Source organism: Larimichthys crocea, chromosome XIII (genome assembly GCF_000972845.2).
Source record: "Larimichthys crocea isolate SSNF chromosome XIII, L_crocea_2.0, whole genome shotgun sequence".
Lineage (NCBI taxonomy): Eukaryota > Metazoa > Chordata > Actinopteri > Sciaenidae > Larimichthys > Larimichthys crocea.
Window position 1 is genome coordinate 1,223,975 of NC_040023.1, and position 20,724 is coordinate 1,244,698.

Consider the following 20,724-nt stretch of genomic DNA (forward strand, 5'->3'; position numbering starts at 1 on the left):
GGCCCGGGTTACAAAATTGTGATTGTTGTCACATATGCATCAGCCAGTCTGTGTATTTGGCCACAAGAAACTGAGCATCATTCTGTTCCAATCTATGGTTATTCATACAAAGTAAACAAGATTTCTAGCTCATTCCTTAAAAAAAAGAAAGAAAAGAAATGAAGGATATTGTGCTCATTCTAAATTCCCAACATATTTACACACTGTAGAGCAAAAATATCCAATACCTCCTCTTCAGACCCAAAGAAAAATTAGATTACATCGTCAATATTCTATCTGAAACAAGGTGTGTCAAATAAAAGTAATTGTATTAGTTAGGTGCATGCAGCCATTACAGGGTCTAAGTACACCCTTAAAAATGTGTCTATTCAGTCTGATAATTAAATTATTTTGAGGCATCAAATCAACTGGCTTCAACTTCTGATAATATCTCAAAGCTTCTACATCTCCATGTTTTATAAACTCTATACTATACGCATTATCCATAAAGCACTATTTGAAATATCTGTGATTTTATATAGAATGTGAGAGCTATCTCAGACATGTATTGATGGTTACATCACAAAGAGTTTGATTAAAAAATAAATTGATTCGATTTAGCTTCCGATATGTCTGCCTTTGTCTCTGTAACTGAATACGTGCTGTCCTCAGGTGAACCACTGCTTCATGGAGTGTAAATCCTGTGTAACTTTGATCATTAAATTTAATTCCTCGTAGGAACCACATGGATCTTCCCTTTCAGAAATGGGCCAAAATGGCAGTTCAATAAGTTCTATTCTTGCTGTGCTGTGCACAATTTTTTTTCTGCAGCGTCTTGTAGAAGGAAGCAAGCACGGCAGGCAATGTCTTTTCCAGCCCTTTGTTTTCTTTTAGAAAATTGAAACTAACAAAAAGTGATATGGATTTGTATGTAATGAGCGTATATGTCAGTTGTAGTGTACTGTATATATAGATAAGTTAGTTTTGTAGCTCTGTATATGTGCATATCTGTGTGCTCTGCCTGTCCCTCTTGGCACTTCAACATCTCAGCTTTGATTGGCTGTGAAGGGACAGAGATACCGGCCCTTAATTGCAGCTCTGACTGCCATTGGTCATTATATCTGTCACTGTGATGGTCTTGGAATTGTCTGGGTAAATGAGGGATGGACAAACACACACAGGCGCACACGCACACACACACACACACACACACAAACACACACGCACACACACACACAGTTTTTGGTTGGGGTTCAGTCCTGGATAATTGGTTGGAAAAGCATCCAGCGGGATCGTCCTGCTGTCCCTGTGGCCCTGGCTGCCATGGTAAATAACGAGGCTCATAAACATGAAAGGCAAGGGGACGATCATCCTGATTTGAGCTTTGCACTCAGAGGAGATCAATTAGGGCCTATGAGTTCAAGGACTTTAAACATACAGTAATAGCAATTTTCAATTAAATACTTTCATTTAAACTTGGAGTATTAGACCAAAGGCATACTGCTGCAGCATCAAAAGCTACTGTAGAGTTGTCTTTTCATGCTGGATATAAAACTGAGGAGCTGGGACAGGCTCAGAAGTACACATGACTTGCAACATCATCTCCCAACAAGAAGACATGAGATCAAGCCAAATATAACAGCAAGTTTCTTCTTTGCTGTAGTGTCCTTGAGGAGGGTGATGTTAAATCCCTCCAAGCTCTGAGGGTTTCTGCTCTGTAAGCTGAGTCTGCAATCTGTCTCCCCCGTGGAGTGGAAGAAGTGAAGAGTTTCTCCATCGGGGATCGATTGAGCCCAGCAAAAAATGCTCTGGCCCAACTTCACTCCTGGACACTCCAAGGTTTTCATCTAACACCTGTAGTGTGTTTGATATAAAAGGATCATTAAGATCAAAGGGGGAAGATAATGATCCTGATGTGAACCGTAAAGTCCAAGGAGATCAATTACATTTACATTTTACAATTTAGGCATTTAGCAGGCTCTGTAACCCGGAGAGATTTAAAATAAGTACAGCCCCAGAATAAGCTTTGCTTCTAATTTATCAGTACAAGCAGCTTGTAAAAGGAACTACAAAGGGATAAAAACAAGTTCTACACACTTCTCCTCTTATTCATGTAAAGAATCCTTTCCAAAAGATAATAAGAACTTAGTCACAGAAAATTCTTACAGTCTGTTAATATTGTATATTTGGATATATTTTACATATCCATCAACAGTTTATTAACCATTTTAACCTATTATTTAAGGTTGTATACATACTGTAATACAGCACAAGCAATAATAGGTTAGGTGAATCTAAAATGGATTCAACTGACTACAAAAAAAATAGATAATAATTTTAAAGACAGCCTGATAATGCACTCTGCAGTGTTCCAATATTGATAATAATGACATTCATTATTACTTGTGAAACAGTACTTACTTGAAGAGGCAAAGCAGCTGTTGTAGGCAGAGATAAAAGTCAACATAATGTCTGTTGCAGGTGATTTAGTTGTTAGTTTTCTACTTTTCCCCTCCTATTGTCTCTTGTACCCTCCTCCTACCAGCCTTCCACCATATACATGGAGCCATAATGAAGCACAGTAGCCCATTAAGATCTACTAGTATTTATCACACACACACACACACACACACACACACATTTGCTGACTGACACGGCCCTATTGTTGCCATGCATTTTGACCTGTCAGTATCTGATTAGCAAAAACAAAGAAATAGCCAGCTTTTGAACTTTCAGGGGTGCACAGGGTGAATCCAAGAGAATGCTTTGTCCGCTTATTGATTTCACCCATTAAGTCAGGTGGAACGATAGCTCAGTGGCAACTGAGTTTCCCTTCAGTCTGGGGACCTGGGTTCAAACACCTCATGCTGAATACAAATACAATGCTCCTGGGGTGCTCCTGTGAAATTCACCCTGCCCTGTGCCCTGACAGTGGGGGGGTGAAAAGATTTTGTTCCTTGCAGCACCACAAACTGAAATTCACAGAGCTATAAAACTTTCTGACAAATACTTGATTCAACAGTTTTAGCGCTAGCTACAGTATATATTCCATAAATATGTAATCATACATCAGCATCAAAGAACCAAGATATATCAGACCTAAGCTGACCTACTTAGTATCACTCATGCTGACTTGTGGCTTATTCCTACATTAATGTAATAATTTATTTCAGTACCAGACTGCCACTTTTTAGGACTGTTACCAGTAACACTTTTGAATTTGGATAGTCAGCCTACAGATTTTTGTAACATTCCAACAACTTAGTTGAGATTCAACAAACGTTTTCTGATATTACACCACTGTGATTAAACAAAAATCATCTTAGTTAGGGTAAGTTCATGAATTTGTTACATGTAATCTGGATAATCTGTTACACATCTACAGAGTGAAACAGTTGAAATATTACAAAGACTCTGTAGGCGGACAATCCAAACAAAGTGTTACTTGTTATCCATGAAAGTCATAATGAATCGTGTACGTACCACCAATATTAGACTAGGCCACCACTATTCACTCCATTAATGAAAGACATCTGTTATGTTATACTTGTAGTAACAGGTAGTGCCTTTGGGTTTGGATGGATACAGAGGAGCAGTGTGTATGTACATGTGCGTTCTTTTGTGTGACTAATGAAGTATGTGTGTTTCTTATTGTATCAGCGCACCCTGCAGTTACTCTGTCAAAACTCAAACACAGCACTTGCTGTGAGACACAAACTGCCTAATGCGTACTAGAAACACTACACATGAGAAAGGTGTACTTGTACACACATCCAATCCCTTTGTCGCGCAAAAACACATACACACACACACACACACACACACACACACACGGATTTTTAAAGTTCTGTCATTGCCAGTTCTTTTGTGTCATTCGTGTATTTTAAACTCTAAACTTTAAATATGTTTTTTTTCTCCCTCCTGTCCTTGTTGTTCTCTTTTGCCTCTATCCTCTACACGCAACAACATTACAAGAACGTCGCATTACAAGAATAAACTATGTTAAGATAAATGAAATGTTCTCTCTTCTCTCTCCTTCAGGTTTCATCTACACATGTGGCGGTACACTGAAAGGCCGAAATGGCAGTATAGAATCACCAGGCTTTCCCTATGGCTACCCTAATGGGGCAAACTGCACCTGGGTCATCATTGGGGAGGAAGGAAGTAGAATCCAGCTCATGTTCTTATCGTTTGCCATAGAAGAAGAATATGACTTCCTGTCCTTGTATGATGGACACCCGCATCCTGCGAACTTCAGGACCAGGTAGGATCAGTTATTTGTTTAATGATACCTTGTTTTTTTTTTTTTTTACTTTTGCTAAGTAATTATGTACAGTAATGTCAGCAGGCTGTTTAAAAGGTATCCTGCACACTTTATTTAGACTTTATTTTACGGCAGATTATTGTGTTCAAAATTCTCTAATCTCTGTGAAAAAGTAGCACGGCAAACACTGCACAAACACCTGTCATGGAATATAGCCCATTGTTTATTATTAGGTTACCACTGATGTGCAGCCAGTTTTCACTTCTTTAAGCTGAAACTATGAAAAGGTAATTCTTTGTGTATGTGCCAGTTAGCGATGAGCTGTAACGAGCTAATGTGTTTACATGATCAAATGTTAGATCATTAATTCAAAAGAAAAGTCAAAACAAGGTCAGAAATGAATGAATTTCACATTTTGAGCTTTGCCGATGAATATGTTACTCAGAAAGCACATGCTGTTTTATAACAACATACAGTAAATGCTTGTTGTTTCAACAAATAGAGACAAAATGTCATCTGTGCTTGGCTGCATCCTCTCAAACAATACTGTAACACTATCGCAGTGGAACAAATGATCTGTCCTGCCGTAGTACACAGATTGCCATGCAATCAGTGACACTGTGGTTTCCCTTTAGCTATTGAACTATTTCATTGAGCTCTCATCGCAAAGAGCACAATAACCAGAAAGAAACTCATTTCATATAAGCTATTAAACTCTCCTTGCCTTATGATTTTATCAGGAAATCAATAGTGCCTAATAGCATCTGTCTGCGACTCTATTCACTTTTGACATGTTCTTTTAACCCAGCAATTAAATTATTATTAACTTATTAAATTAACTGTGAAATGTGAGAGTACATTCTATTGAAATGTTTGATTTTCCCATGGCTAAGCACTGATGAAGATTAGGTTGATACTAAGGTTTTGACAGATGTTGTTGCACGAGTTGGTTCACAAAACATCCCTGTCCCCTCCTTCAAGTACATCTTCAGTTTTATTAAGGTGAATACGTTTTTGAAAAGGGTTTGCTTGTTTATTCACACAGAAACAGCCCTTGCAATTAGACTTGTCATTTCTTGCACAGAGTATCAATGACAATTAAATCTACTCAGTAAAAACAACTTGTTTTTGTCAAGAAATGCAATTGGAAAGAAGAACCAAACATTTAAAGTAAAGTGTTATTAATGAAAACTTAAAGTTCTTGCATCCAGTAGGCAGTAATACATTCATGTGCAACAGTTCTTTCTCCTTCCCAATATATTCTGTTGAAACAACAGAAATGAGAAACTAGCTGTGTGAATGAGTTCTTGGTATCATTTTGGACCCTGTAACTAATTCTTGGAATGAAGAATATTCAACCTGAAACCAAGGAAAGATTCACACGAGAGGCTTCTCAGGTGGATCACCTTCTTCAAGGCAACAGCACTTTCCAAACACAGCAGACTTGGCCGGTTTGACAAGGGATGTATAAACTCAAGGATGAAGCTCTGCTTATGGAACGGATCCACTCAACAAAAGAAAAGACAGCTAAAAAGGAGGCCAACTCTGTGCCCCGAGAGATGTTAAGTCCAACATGGTTTCACACGTACAAGTTCATTGACGGGTCACATGCCAGTGTTAACACGTAACTCAACTGAATTCTTTTCATTTTTATACTTTAAAGACTCTGAAAACCTGTTTTCTCATCAGCTTTATTTATATGTGGTTGTACATGATTTCTGTAATTGTATTTATGTCCTTGTTGTTCCTACTGATTTGAAATGTTCATTTTTCAAAAGGGTGATGTACCTCTTTAGTTTGTTTAGTATTAAGTCTAAACATAGAAATTAGATTAGTTAGATTGCTTTAATTATATCGGTCATATGTGAGATACTATATCAATGTTAGGCAAGAAAATCTGATTTGGTTCAGTTGAGTAAATAGGATGTGGATAATGGTGAAATGAAATGAGGCCTCTTGATACTTGGTTGGTTGGTGAAAAGCAATTCTTTGGCTGCAGGGAATGAACCATGTTCCTTTGGTTCAACGGGCATCATTTCTAATCAGTCAGCTGCAATAATCAACCTTTCTCAGACAATCCAGTGGCTTTTAGTGCTCAAATTTCTATACAGAGTTAATTAAACAAGGGACCAAACAAATACAATAGAGTAGGGTGACCATGAGATTTTGCTACTTTTTATGTTATTCCCAATTCTGCAGGGAAAAAGCAAACAACAGGGGAACAAACGGAGGGAGAGAGAAAGTGAAAGATGCCCTCTATGCTCTTGTTGGTTGATTAGGATTTCCTGCTTATCTGAGATAACAGGAAAGGATGTGCTCTGTGAATGCGTGCACACGAGCATTCACGTGCACATGCACCCATTTGTGTGTGTGAGGAAGATTTATAGTCTGCGTACTTACTATCTCCCCACTAGTTAGGTTGGTCACATTCTCTCTCTCCATCTTTCTCTTTCTTCATGCCCTTCACACACACACATTGGTACGCAGACACACAAATGCCATGGACACAGGGCAAAATGGTGATTAAAAGGTCCAATCCATTAACAAGAAAATGGTAATTATGGGGAGAGTGATTAACATGGATCAGACAGACACATACATTCTATTCTTGTTGTGCACACACACACACACATACAAGACATAAAAGATACAAGACACACCAGCACAATATCTTTGGTTTATTTCTTTCTTTTTTTTCGAATCAGAAATCAGAAAAAGCTTTATTGCCAAGTATGATTTTTCACATACGTATTTGGTGTTGTTGGTGCATGACAAGCATTATCTAAATATAAACTATTAAAAAATATATATATATATATAAAATATAACAATATAAATATATATACACAGTATGTTATTAAGAAAAAAAGAGCAGTACAGCTGGCAGTGATGATAGTACCAGTCAAATGTTCACATACAGTATGTGCAAATGTTCAAATATGCAAGTATAAGTATTGCAGAACAAGGAAGTCCAAGCTGAGCATTAGAGTAACGCATAGAGTAGTGGATGCTATGTCAATGTGACATGTAGAGGCAGAGGTGGAGTGTGAAAGAGTGTCAGTGGGGGCTCTGGGCCTTGTTGATAAGGCTAGTAGCAGACGGGGAAAAAACTTCTTGTGGCGTGAGGTTCTGGTCCTGATGGACCGCAGCCTCCTGCCAGAGGGGAGCGTCTCAAAGAGTTTGTGACCAGGGTGGGAGGGATCAGCCACAATCTTTCCTGCATGCCTCAGGGGCCTGGAGGTATACTGGTCCTAAAGAGACGGAAGATTGCAGTCGATCATCTTCTCTGCAGACCGAATGACACGTTGCAGTCTGCCCTTGTCCTTGGCAGTGGCAGCAGCGTACCAGATGGTGATGGAGGATGACAGGATGGACTCAATGATGGAGGTGTAGAAGTTCACCATCATTGTCTTTGGCAGGTTGAATTTCTTCAGCTGCCGCAGAAAGTACAACCTCTGCTGTGCTTTCTTGGTGAGGGAGCTGATGTTCAGCTCCCACTTGAGGTCCTGGGAGATGATAGTTCCCAGTAAGCGGAAAGACTCCACAGTGTCAATTGTGGAGTCACAAAGGGTGATAGGGGCAGGTGAGCCTGAGTCCACAACCATCTCCACTGTCTTTAGAGTGTTGAGCTCTAAGTTGTTCTGTTTGCACCATGTCACCAGATGGTCAACCTCCCATCTGTAGGCGGACTCGTCACCATCAGAGATGAGTCTGATGAGGGTGGTGTCGTCCGCAAACTTCAGGAGCTTGACAGACTGGTGACTGGAGGTGTAGTTGTTGGTGTACAGGGTGAAGAGCAGAGGAGAAAGAAAGCCATCCTGGGGGGATCCGGTGCTGATGGTCTTTGAGTCGGAGACATGTTTTCCCAGATTCACATGCTGCTTCCCACCTGCAGGTGGAGTCAGGTACACTCAGCTGGGAGAGCTTCTCCTGAAGCAGAGCCGGGATGATGGTGTTGAAGGCAGAGCTGAAATCAACAAACAGGATCCTGGCATAGGAGTCCAGGAGATGTAGTGGAGGGCCAAGATGTCACAACCTCTGTGTACTCTCTGTGACTGTTGGTAGCAGTCCTGAACACATCCCAGTCAGCAGAGTCCAAACACGCCTGTAGCTCTTCCACAGCCTCACCCGTCCACTTCCTTGAAGTCCTCACTCCAGGTTTGCAGAGCTTTAGTTTCTGCCTGTATTCAGGAATCAGGTGGACCATGACATGGTCAGAGTGGACCAGTGCAGCACGGAGGACGGCGTGATAAGCATCCCTGACTTTGTGTGTAACAGTGATCCAGAATGTTCTCCTCTCTGGTCGGACAATTAATAAACTGTCTGTATTTAGGGAGTTCGTGAGTGAGATTTCCTTTGTTAAAGTCACCATCGACAATAACTGGCAAGAGGCGGGATGTAAACACCGACCAGAATGAATGAAGCAAACTCACAGGGTAAATAAAAGGCTTACAGTTTAAAATGAAGGATTCCAGGTCAGGAGAACAGTGCTGCTGGATCACTGTTACGTCGTTGCACCAACCACTGTTGATGTAAAAACAGATTCCTCCACCTGCCGGAAAGTTCCGTGTCTCTGTCCGCTCTGTAGAGTTGGAATCCTGCCAGCTGAAGCACAGAGTCCGGTATTAATCCACTCAGCCACGTCTCCGTGAAGCACAGAACAGCAGATGAATAAAAGTCTCTGTTTTTCCCCAACAGCAGTTGTAATTCCTGTTGGGTAACGTGTGCGTCATCCGCACTGGCGAAGACGCACGAGTGCACCGGCCCATTTCCCTCTCCTCCGGCATTTCACTGCGTGAGCAAAAGTGAGCGCACCTTTAACCAGAATGTCCAAAATTTCCAGTTAGGGAGAAGAAAAGTAGGAAATAAATCCTCTAGTGTGATGTTCATAAGCTCTTCTCTGGTGACAGAGCTCCGGGTACCATCGCCAAAAACAGAGTTAAAACACAAAACAATGCGCACCAACACACAGAGACAACCAATCCGGATTAAACACGGATTTGAGCACTGTGAAATAACAATTCCTCTCAGTCGCTCCTTGGATTATTTATTGACTCTAGCAGTTGGAATTATTGACTGTGACAAACAGAGTGTTTTGAACTTTGGGTGGGTCTTGTCTTACCTGTCCACCCTCTTCATGATGTCAGCGCAACAAACAGATATGATGAATGGAGTTGGTCTTGTTCCACCTCTGTGCCTGTAGACTTTTGAAGTCTTTTGAAGACAGGACGTGCACTTACACACACTCTGACCCCAACATTTAAAAAAACATTAATATTGCATTAGACCTTAACATGCAAATTTCATGCCATTCCTGCTTTTTGGTCAGTGACAACTGGGTCAAAGCAAGCCTAATGGCATTTCTGTGTCCTCCAAAAGCTTTTGAATTTTTTTTTTTATTTTAATGTTGCCTTCAAATTGTGAATTAATTCCAAAAACAAGCTACCCCATGTGGTGTCTCAAACGCAAGGTTGGGAATACCAGGAAGAAACATGAGCTAATAAATGTGTAATTGTACTAACAATTTCTACTCTGCCTGGGAGAGTTTTCCTAATTAAATTGATAAACTGTTTTAACCATAGCAATTCAACTATTTTATGAAAGATAGTTCTTCATTAAACTACATAAATAATCTAATTGATTGTGTTCTTTGTTGATCTTGTAATCACTGTTGTATACGACTATAGTCCAAACTGCCTTCAATAGGAAACATCAACAAAGCAAATGAAGGAGCAGAGGATAAAAACGGGCCATGTGTTGTGAGTACAAACCTATTTCTAATCTATTCTTTTTAAACTACAGTACAATATAGTACTGGATTGGATTATAGTATAGTATTGGATGATTTTGTGAGACAAAAATAAGCAGAATCTAATAGTAGTTTTAATCACTTAACCTTTATAAAAGATCCACTGTGTAACATTTAGGGCAATCAATTGGCAGAAATGGAATACACACTCATACATGTGATATGTTTTTATTAATATATAATCATCTAAAAAACAAGAATGAACCTTTTATATCTACAGACAGTGGGTCAGAGTTCTAGACAGTATAAAACATGGGTACAGTATCTGTGATGTCACCCAAGCTCCCAAGCCGCTGCCATATTGTCAGTCCTGCCCTTTCCTGCCTCCAGGCTAATCTAAAAATGTGAAAGACTTGGATCATCAATCGATCTGATGGGCTGAATGAAGCCTGGGTGTTTAAACAACCCACCTGTGAGGACACCCAGCTGTCAATCAAAGGGGCCAAGCTGTTAAATATGCAAAAAACTTTGAGCCTTAATATAAAAGCAAATTAGTGAGAAAAAACATTTTTTGCAAACGTTTATTTCAAACGTTCTTTAGCCACTCTCAAGTGGCTGTTAGAGGAACTCTGCAGTTAATGGCACTTCAGAGCCATGGAGGTCACAGTCCACCATGTTTCCACAGTACCTAGCAGTGACTCTAGATAAGACCTTTGACATTTTACACAAATTTCATGGCCACTGTAGCTTCTCCGACGTGCTTGGATGGGGAGGGAGTATAAGGAGTATTTTTATGTAACTAGCAAATCTCCTTGGAGGGACGGATGGGAATATTCTTTACATTCATTTTTCAGTCATAAATGAGGTCCTGTTTTGCATGGACCTCAGAATAGCATTGTTATTCATAACACTGTCCAGGTTTATGATTACTGCTTGTTGTCGGTGCATATGTGATTTCAACTCATTGACATCCCTGTCACTTTGAGGATGAATCCTCTTTGTTTTTATGGCTGCCTGGGCACCAGGATAATCCAATAAACCATCCATAACTGTGATACGATTGTGCATGTTAACATACTTATTAATAGTGGAGGCAGAGTCACAATGAGAAATGAGGAAGAAAACAGAAAAATGGGTGACAGAGAGGCAGAATTAGGACACAAAGACAGAGTGTATTTGTATGTAATCATTTTGAGTTATACTGGGTCTCCTGAGACGTGCTTGATTTATCCCGAGAGACCCCTAAACAGACAGTATGACATTTTTAAATTAAATCTGTTAATTGTCTACATTGGCTATTTGTCACATTACGTTGTTGTCTCGTCAGCTTGCAGTTAGCCTTTGGTTTAAACGTCTATTTGAAATGCCAGTTCAGTTTTTTACTTTCTGATAATATGGCAAGCTACCCATAAGAATGTCAAGGTAATTATTATTACTACGACCTTAATAAATACTTAACCTTGAATGAATCACATGATTTGCTGATAAATACAGTTGAATTAGTTGTAACCATATTAATACAGTATATTTATTTTCTAAAGTTGAATCATTCGTTGTTTATTCATTCCTTGTGAGGCTGACAGATGAGCGCCATTTGACTGGATTCTAGAACATTTGCATAAAGTTCAACATTACTCAGCCTCACCTCATCACTTCAGGTGCTTTCATTCTGTCACTGTATGTACTTGTAGCCGTTGTCTTCCTGTGTCACAAGGTGCCATTTGAAATGACTGGCTTCCTGTCACTCACTGATGTTTTGTCATAGTAAATGTGAAAGCCTGGTAAGGTCGCAGCACATAAATTGTTGGAGTGGAAGACGTGAGTGGGACAACAAGTAGACTTCAGAGAATTTAACATCTGTCTAAGAATTAATAATGTGTGAGTGCCAAGACAGCATTTCAGAGTTTTTGGGCATGGATGGATAGATGGACGAAATGCAAGTACTAAGGAGTGTGGGAGACCGTATGCGTCTTTATTTGCCAAACTTTTAGGATTAAAATAGAATAGAATAGAATGACCAGATTGAGGATTTGATCCCATTTGTGTTTGGTACTGACTTCATGTTGCTGATCGTCAAAAGCTTTTACAAAAGCTCAAACGTTAAATTGTCATTTCTGTCAACATGTGAAATACAATCAAAATGCTTCATTTTTGGTAATTGAAATGAAAAGGAGGTCACAGAATTCTGAAATAAAGTCATTATGGGGTTTTTGGAGGATGATGAATCAATCCACAGGAAACAAGAGAGTGTCTCCAAAGAATAACTGAGAGCAATTCAAAGACTTTGAATGCACCACTTACTGAAACATACATAAATATATTTAGACTTTCTGGTGAATAAAATCAACCTTCCCACCTGGACCTCAAAATATGGTCTTATTTAAAAATGTATACCCAGAGGGACATGCTTCGATTAAGTATTTGCAGCAACCCACATCTCTTTAAAAAACAAAGTCAAGACAACATGATGAAATAAAATCATTTCAAATATCCAGGGCACAATTGGGATTATAGTATGTAAGATTTGGTTAAATGAGAGCCACGGGCTCTAGAATTGTGATGAAACTAACAGTAAAAAGATGAATACAAAGTGTGTTGAGATGCAAATGAATACTGAATTACTATGATGTTTCTACTGAGATCTACTGGCCTAAATTCCTCCCTTTCACGCGTGAACCCCTCATCTATACATAGCATTATTACTGTGTTTATGTGAGTGGGAATTTTGTGTAAACTTTCATTATAACTATTGTCTTTACACAGTTGAGATATGTACGTTTTACAGCAAGACAAAGCAAAGTCAGGCTCACAAAAACAGTTAGTGAAGTTGTTTCAGGTCACTGTATGAATATTTAATCAATGCAATCTGTCAATCTGTCCATTCCATCTAGTGGCTATATTTGTTTTGTGCAAGCAAATCTGTTTTTAAACCATTTACTAAAGTAAACTAGGTTTGTGTGGATGTATGTCGACAGCCTCACTTAAATTAAGTTAAGTTCGATCTTCGATCTGGAGATCGTTAGAATGTGTGGATCACATTTGGGTGAAAAACACAGAAGGACTTGAATGTAGTGTTAACTAGTTTATGTTGTATTGGTTTCATAGAGATTCAGTAGCCTATCAAAGGGTTACATTGACTTACGCTTCACAGTAAAAGTTTAGAACTATCTCTATATAATATAAAACTCTAAACTTTAAAGTATTTCCTACCTACTGATCCGTCTCTCCCCCTTTGCTGAGTTTTATGGCTCTCTATCCTATTTCTTTTAGAATTTGCTAATCTCTCTATATAACAAATCCTGTCTCCCAAACTGTACAAAGTTCCTATATTTTGTGAACAGCAGAATGGATTGTACAACATTTGCCTTTGAGTTCTTGTAAAATGAGCTGCTGTTATAAATAAAGAACATAAAAAATAAAAGTAAATAAAAATAAACTCTAAACTGCTTATAATATAAAACAAGCAAGTGTGCAAAGCTTCTGGACAACTAATACCAATAATGTAAATGCTTAGCCATAACTAACACTCAAGGTTATAATTGTATTTTTTCCACGTAATTAGTAAATTCCTGAATTACATATTGTAATGATTTCTAGAAAAAGGAGCGCTAATTTTCCGATTTCCCCTTAATGCAGCATTGGTGCCCCCCCCCCGTTAATCAACTTCAGGTGTGTGAGTGTGTTTGTCTCGATTGAGGATGATTAACGCGTTTAACTTGGACTAATTAATTAATTAAGTAAGTACTTTTATCCAAAACAACTTCCATCTAATGTTTGCGTTTGTGTGTCAGCACTTCTTGTGTTAGCTGGCGTTTGGTGACTTGAAATGAGCTGACATTAACTGCTACAGTTAGCTGTGTCTGTATTTGCTGTCTCTAGTGAGCTTGGTGGCTATCTGAATCTGAAGGGCTCGTATGTCCTTATTTGATTCTCAAAGCACATTTATCACTGCGCAAACAGCAAAAAGTGTATTCTGTGTCATAGCTGCAGAGGGAGAAGAATAGGTGAGGTTTGAGAAAGACAGTGGAGGCCTGGAAGTTTATTTTGTCAGGTGTCACCGAAGCAGCTCCGTGATGTTAGAGTAAGCTGGAAGGCCCGGGGCTGGTGAAGGAGCTGATGTGGGTCATCCGTCTTTAGGCAGGCAGGTCAGTGAGTTAGTGACTGAGGTTGCAGGGAAGGAAAGCAGGACTATAGCAGAGGTGAGAGTAGCCCTGGTAGCCTGGCCTCTATTGCTTTATTCTGGACAAAGGGGGATAGTGCAGTGTGATTAGAGTCGTGTCTTAACCCAGTGTGAAATAGCAGCCATTTTGACATGAAACAGTAGGTAGACGCAGGTGTTACCAATGATACTAATTAGGGTCCTGTTCCATTCAGGTCAAACAGAGTCAGGGTGCCAATGTTGGAAAATCTCTGCTGCAATAAATTGAACGGGGCCTTATTTAATATCATAGGAAACACCTGTGTTGTCTGAGTTATTTCATGTCAAAATGGCTGCTGTGAAAATGGTCTATTTCTTCATTTATGGTATATACGGAAGCCCTAAAAGGCCATACATACATTCATTTTTTTCCTCCCGTTTTCCCGTGATAACGAGATAATTTTCTCCGTTTTCCCATGATAATGAGATAATTTATTTGAGATCTCGAAAAAACAAAACGATAGTCTAGTGTATTAAATCAAGTGCTTGTTTTGTTTTCTCGAGATCTCAAATTAATTATCTCGTTATCACGAGAAAACGGGTAGAATAAAATGTATGTATGTATAGCCTTTTAGGGCTTCCGTAGATAGAGGTGATTAGGTCGACCAGCAGAAATCCTCACTGTGTTTTCGGGGTGTGGTATAGCATGCTTTGGGCATGCTTAGGTCTGATCCTACACTATTATAGTGATTACTTTTTTTTTTTTTTATTATTATGCATGAGTCCAAACCAGCCAAAATATATGCATCTTAACATGCTAAGTCTATTAAATGGCATTTTAAATAATGTCTCTCGGGGCTGACTCCCACACATTTGGCGTGACATGCTTTTATGCTCTATGTCACGCTGTCAAGCTCCCTAAACGAATCCGACAACATTATGTTTATAGCCATTTGAATAGGTGGTCTGCTATTACTAGGTAACAATATATTTTTCTCGGCATCCTGTTGGTTTTTAGGAGAATATGCTGCGAGTTGCACAAAGGCAGAAGGTGTGTTTCATGAGTGCTGTGGACTTGAAAAGGTTATATTCCTAAATTTAGCTTTTTTTTGTCTGCCTTAACCTTTTATATTGCAAATTGACTGTATTTTTGACTGTTGGGAACAATGTTTATGTGTTGACATAAGCTAACTTAGAAAATGAAAAACATTTTTACCTAACCATAACTCATATTTCATTGTTTTTTAACTGTAACCTCTGTGACTATGGCTCCAGAAGAATTTGCTGAAGCACATAAAGAGTAGAGAGAGGGAAAGACTGGAAAGTAGCAGATGAGAAATAGAGGGTAGAAGTCCTAATGTGGAGAGGTGTCCAGAGGAAAAGGAAGAGGAGGAGGAGGAAGATGGATGAGCAAACAGAGAAAGCCCCAGAAGCAAGGACAGATGCTCAGGTAACCAATATAGCAACAGCAGAGTAGCTTTCTTGGCAAACCATAAATACTCCTGATGTATAGAATGTGGAACAAAACAATGCTCATTATGCAAATTATTTAGAAAGTTTAGATATTGTAATGCCCACGAGAAATGGCACAGTATTTATATTATCGTTTATTGGATGTATGCCACACAGAAAGGGAAAAGAGAGGAGAGGGAAATCACCGTACAGCTTTTAATCAGATATTGGTAAATTTCATAGGTTAAAAAAGTCTGTGAATGCTTGCAGAAGAGCATGCACAGCATTTTTAGTGTATGATTTGCAAATCCTACTGCTGTAGCTGATATGAGGTTGTGACCCTAGTTGGAGCTATTAAGACTGACTGTCTGGGGTGTTACAGCTGTTTGTTGGAGTTTGCATGGAGCCTGTGTGCATACGTGTGTGTGTGTGTGTGTGTATAAGTGAGCGTGAAACACCTGTTTTGCACACTTAATAACAAATGTTTCTAGCTCTGAGGCAGCGGTGCAGCAGGTTAGTGATTTGCTCAGAGTGATTTGGTTTGTGAAGGAAGTTGCAGCTTGACTCAAGAGCATTGGTTACACTTCATGTCAATGATTTGGCGACCTAAACTGGCCACAACTTTTTTGACAGTTAGTGTGTATGTTTTGCAGTCCTGAGAATGAAAGCACATCAATAACATTCAAACTTTGTTGTAACTTTTGTGTTCATGTTAATCTTGTGTTATTGAAAGGTGCAAACTGAAGTAGTTTTTAGAGTTTGATTTTAGTGGGGTACATCAAAACCACATTCTCTATATTCTGTACAGAATCTGCTTTATATGTTTGTTTGCTTTCTTTAAAACCATCTTGCTTTGCTTTGGCTAAACATTTATGTTCAGCAGAAACCAGTCATAGTGCTCAGTTGTGAAATGATGTGAATTAAAATGCCAGGTAGCCACAGTATATCAAAAAGAAAACCATTACTTTGTGTCACAAAAGGCAGGATCTGTTAAATCTGTTCTTTTGAGTTGCCATATAGTGGCTAGTTTATTCCCTCTTTCCTGTTCCTGCCCTGACCCAGTTAGTATCTGCAATCCTCTACAGCACCAATTTTACACCTGGCTAAGTCACACCCACACCCCATAGGAGACAAGCACAGAAACAGAGAGACACATACACACAGTCACAAATCTAAGGTTATACACAACCTCATGAATACACACAGATAGACATGCACCTCCTGCACACAGACGGAGAAGGAAAACATGCACCAACACAAAGGCCATGGGAAACAGCAGTGTGTGATTGGTGTGAAAATAAGCAAATATGGTCTTTGATGTTGGGACAATATTCCTGAGCGGAATTGAGTAAAATTTTTTGGAGGGAAAGAAAACAAAAGTTGTATATGTAGATGTATATGTGTGCGCATGAGTGAGTGAGTGGTTTGTGTGAGTGTGAACCGAGGTGTGTTTACCCCTGAGGTAGTGGTATTTCATCTCTTCCTGCATCAGTTCTGCCCTGTAGGGGGTAAGAGGTGTGTGTAGATGTTTGTGTGTTAGAAGATCCAAATAGCTTTGCTCAGGTTAAAAAGACAGGAAGGAAGAGAGAAAGAACACTTTCTCTTTTTGTGTCTTTTTCCAATTTTTTTTTCTGCGTGTCCTCGCGTGTGCCTGTGTCTGAGATTCAGACCAGCCTTTTCTTGCATCAGAATCAGAATTACTTTATATTTGCCAGTGCATAGAATTGGCCCATACCCAATAAACTGACTCATTTGAGAACACAGCATGACCTCCAGTACTGTACCAAGGGAATTGTGCAGGAGGCCACAGTGGCAATGCAGTGTAATATAATTACTTTGAAGTGAAGAAATTTGTATATATCCCTTGTGAATCTTAGATATCCGTGTGAATCAACATGATATTAATATTGTGCAGATGTACATAGACTAGACCAGATGACAACAGCCCACTAGTGTTAAGAATTAATTAACTCACAGCACCAACTTTAATTGCAGTAAATAACATTTTGGTACAGCAAGTGTCCATCAGTTGTCCTGTTTGGTGTAAATGGTTCCTGCAAGAAAACTAAAAATGTTTTGTGGCTTTGATTTGTGCATAATTGCTAAGCCGTGCACAGTGTGCAGGCAAACACTGTGGGTGTGAGAGTATTTGGGCTTCATAGAGGGATGCTTTCATCGGATGGTTATTTTCAGCCATTTAAGAAATTAGTTTTTATTCATTGTGAATTTGAAAACAGCACATTGTATTAAATTACTGGCTCCACAGAAATAGCGTTAAAAGTATCAGGGACTACAAATACCATTTTTTTCCCTCTTTAATACCTTGCTAAATTTCTTTTTGTAGCTTTTTGGTGTCAAAGTTTACAGAGCACAATAGAGGGAAGACAGAGAAAGATCGGTGTTGTGTTTATTGAAATATATTTTTATAATGGATTTAGCTCATCCATCATAACTCCTTTTTTAAAAATCACATAATACCTGTGTTTCTCATTTTTACATTCTCTCAATCATGGTCTGTATCTCTGAACTTAAGCTTTCTGTTCAGTGTCACTCCTGTCTTGATATACAGTGACTAGTATCATCTCTCTTTTTCACAATCTGTCTCAGTCTTTCTGTCAATGAATGCCTTTCTCTGAATGATTGTAATTCACTCTTTCGTCTCTCTGTTTCTTAATGTCTGGCTCTCAACCTCTCTGTGTCTCTTCACAATATTAATTCAACCCCCCACTCCCCACCCCATCTGTTTCACTCTCAATTCTTCCTATAAATGTCATTAATTCAGTACCGATAACCAGCTCTGTTCTTTTCAGCTCAGCCTGGCACAGATTATAATTATAATCATTACAATAACGTTAACAGTGCAGTACAATATTCAGGAGTCAAATCCCCTGGTGATATATCTCTCGAGTCTTTGGAGCTCCTTGTGTCATATTGTGGCCACTGTAGAGATTATGTCTGCATGTATTTAATACACCTGGGGCTGGCGTTAATTGATTTCCCCCCACCCTTTTTTCTGTGAGTAGTTTGTTCAGTCAAATGAGGGGAAAGGTGCAGCATTTCACATCATACGCCATTACAATGCATACATTTAAATACTAATTACCTATCAGTACTTGATGAAAGCAAAACTTATACTTCAAAAACTGCCATATGAATTCTTTATGTGTTTATTCTCATCTAATTATTTTACTCAGCCTATAGTCATAATCATTGTAAAGAAAACTCTATACCAGCCTTTTAAATATCCACAAGTCAAAAATGTTGAGAGGACATTGAGCCAGATGCAGCAGGGCAAATGAACACTGTTATTGGCAAAAAGTTAACACATATTTTGAAATCTGACAAATGTGAAGTTGACTTCATTTTTTCAATAAACTAAAGTAATATTTACTGTAGAGAAGATGAAAAATAGTTAAAGTCCACTTAAGGCTAGAATGCAAAATTATTTTTTGCAAGCTGATGTTTCCAAGCTCACGACTGAACTTTGAAACTCATCATGAAAATGATGATAGCTGTTTAGTTGGCATCTTTGTAACAATGATAGTGAGTATTATGCATACACTGTGAATCATAAACCAACTTTGTACCTAAAAACTTTGACATATGATGTACTTTTTTATTGTCCCTTCTCTAATAATCAGGGCACAGAATGTTCCTAGAAGTTATAACTGAGAGCGATGTTCTTCTAACAGTTTTAACAAATATTTTCTGAGACAGCTAACTAAGCTGTTTGTTGGCAGTATAACCACTTACTTTGAAGGACAAAGATAAGTGCATACACTTCTCAGTCCATAAATTTCATAGGTGGCTTTACATAATATGAGCAAGGCACGCACAAACAGTTCTGGCAGTTGGCACTGATTCCCTCAGGTCGTCATTGCAAGGTAGTGCCACCCCCCCCCAAAAAAAAGAAAAAAAAAAGCTCAGGAGTTTTCTTGGCAGCAACAAGATGTTCCTTTGCGATTAAAGCAGCAACACTTTAGCAATCCTTTGGGCACAGTTACAGCATCAGAGGTTAACAAACAAATCTTTTTGTGCTGTATAGCTTCAGTGTATTTCTATGATATATTGGCAGTGATTTCATTACTCTGTGAGTTTGTACATATTTCATGACATTAGATTGTTGTGTTATGTTAGGCCTTTAGTCTTCTCAATTTCTGTGTGCTAAACCTGTTGTTGTGCATGGCACTGGTAAGATCCACTTAGCCTTGGCCATGGCTGGATCTTCTTAACCCTGTTTGTTTTGGATAGCAGGCTAATGAGAACCAGGGCAGTGTAACAAGTCAGCCAATATACCTTGGCGAACTCTCCTGTCTCGTAATATTGACAGTCCTGCATGTACATGTGTGTCTGCGTGTGTGTATCTGAAGTTCCAGTAATCCCAGTGGCTAAGCTGGTAATCCCCTCAAGCTGCCCATTAGCCCCTTGACACACACACACAGACATACACACACACATAGCTCCTCTAGGGCAGTCACCCAGGTGTCAGGCAGACTGTTCCTCAGGGAGGGATCACTATGATCAGCCATAGAGCTGGCCCACTGCCCCTGGAGGGAGGAATGGAGACACTAGCTGGCAATACATACAGATTAAAGAGAGAGAGACAAAGGCAGTGGGAGGAATGAAGAGAAAAACAGATAAAGGGATGGTGAGAGGGAAGAATGCCAGACTGGGATGGCTGGAGGTGAGACAAGGACAGGAGAAAACTGGAAAGGAGAGAATGGAGGAGGAACAGACAAAGGAAAAGAACAAGGATTAAAATAACAAGGAAAAGTTATTTTTCTGTCTCTTTTCTTCACTGAACTGACCTATGCTTTGGATGTTGTTATCTCGAGAAGCTTTAGAATACTTTCCTGTCCACTATTTGGACAAGAACACCAGATTTCTGCTATGATTGGCTACTTTTTTCTGTCTTGTACAGAACAGTTTTTCCCATATCTGCTTGTCCCCTGTTGATGTTTCTGTCTTTGAAATGGCATCCGATCTGTGGAGCACTGTTTCCTTTGAGTTAGTTTTTTTCTAAGGGATTATTCACCTGAGCCACAAATGGACATCCTGAAAAACACAATGCCTTTGTGGATATGGTGTCTTTGTTCTTGAGATGTTTCTTCCCTTTCCTCAAGTTGATGTGTTAATCAGTGT

At 39.2% G+C, this 20,724-nt stretch overlaps 1 protein-coding gene across 5 annotated transcripts in view; it reads left to right on the top strand.

Moving 5' to 3' along the window:
* The window catches only part of csmd3b (CUB and Sushi multiple domains 3b), a 326,622-nt gene that overhangs the window by 71,801 nt on the left and 234,097 nt on the right, over nt 1-20,724 (top strand). For all 5 annotated transcript variants that reach the window (XM_027286357.1, XM_019254824.2, XM_027286358.1 and 2 more), the window contains exon 2: nt 4,021-4,243. In XM_027286357.1, coding sequence (XP_027142158.1) covers nt 4,021-4,243 — 223 coding nt within the window. The remainder of the gene's footprint in view (nt 1-4,020; nt 4,244-20,724) is intronic.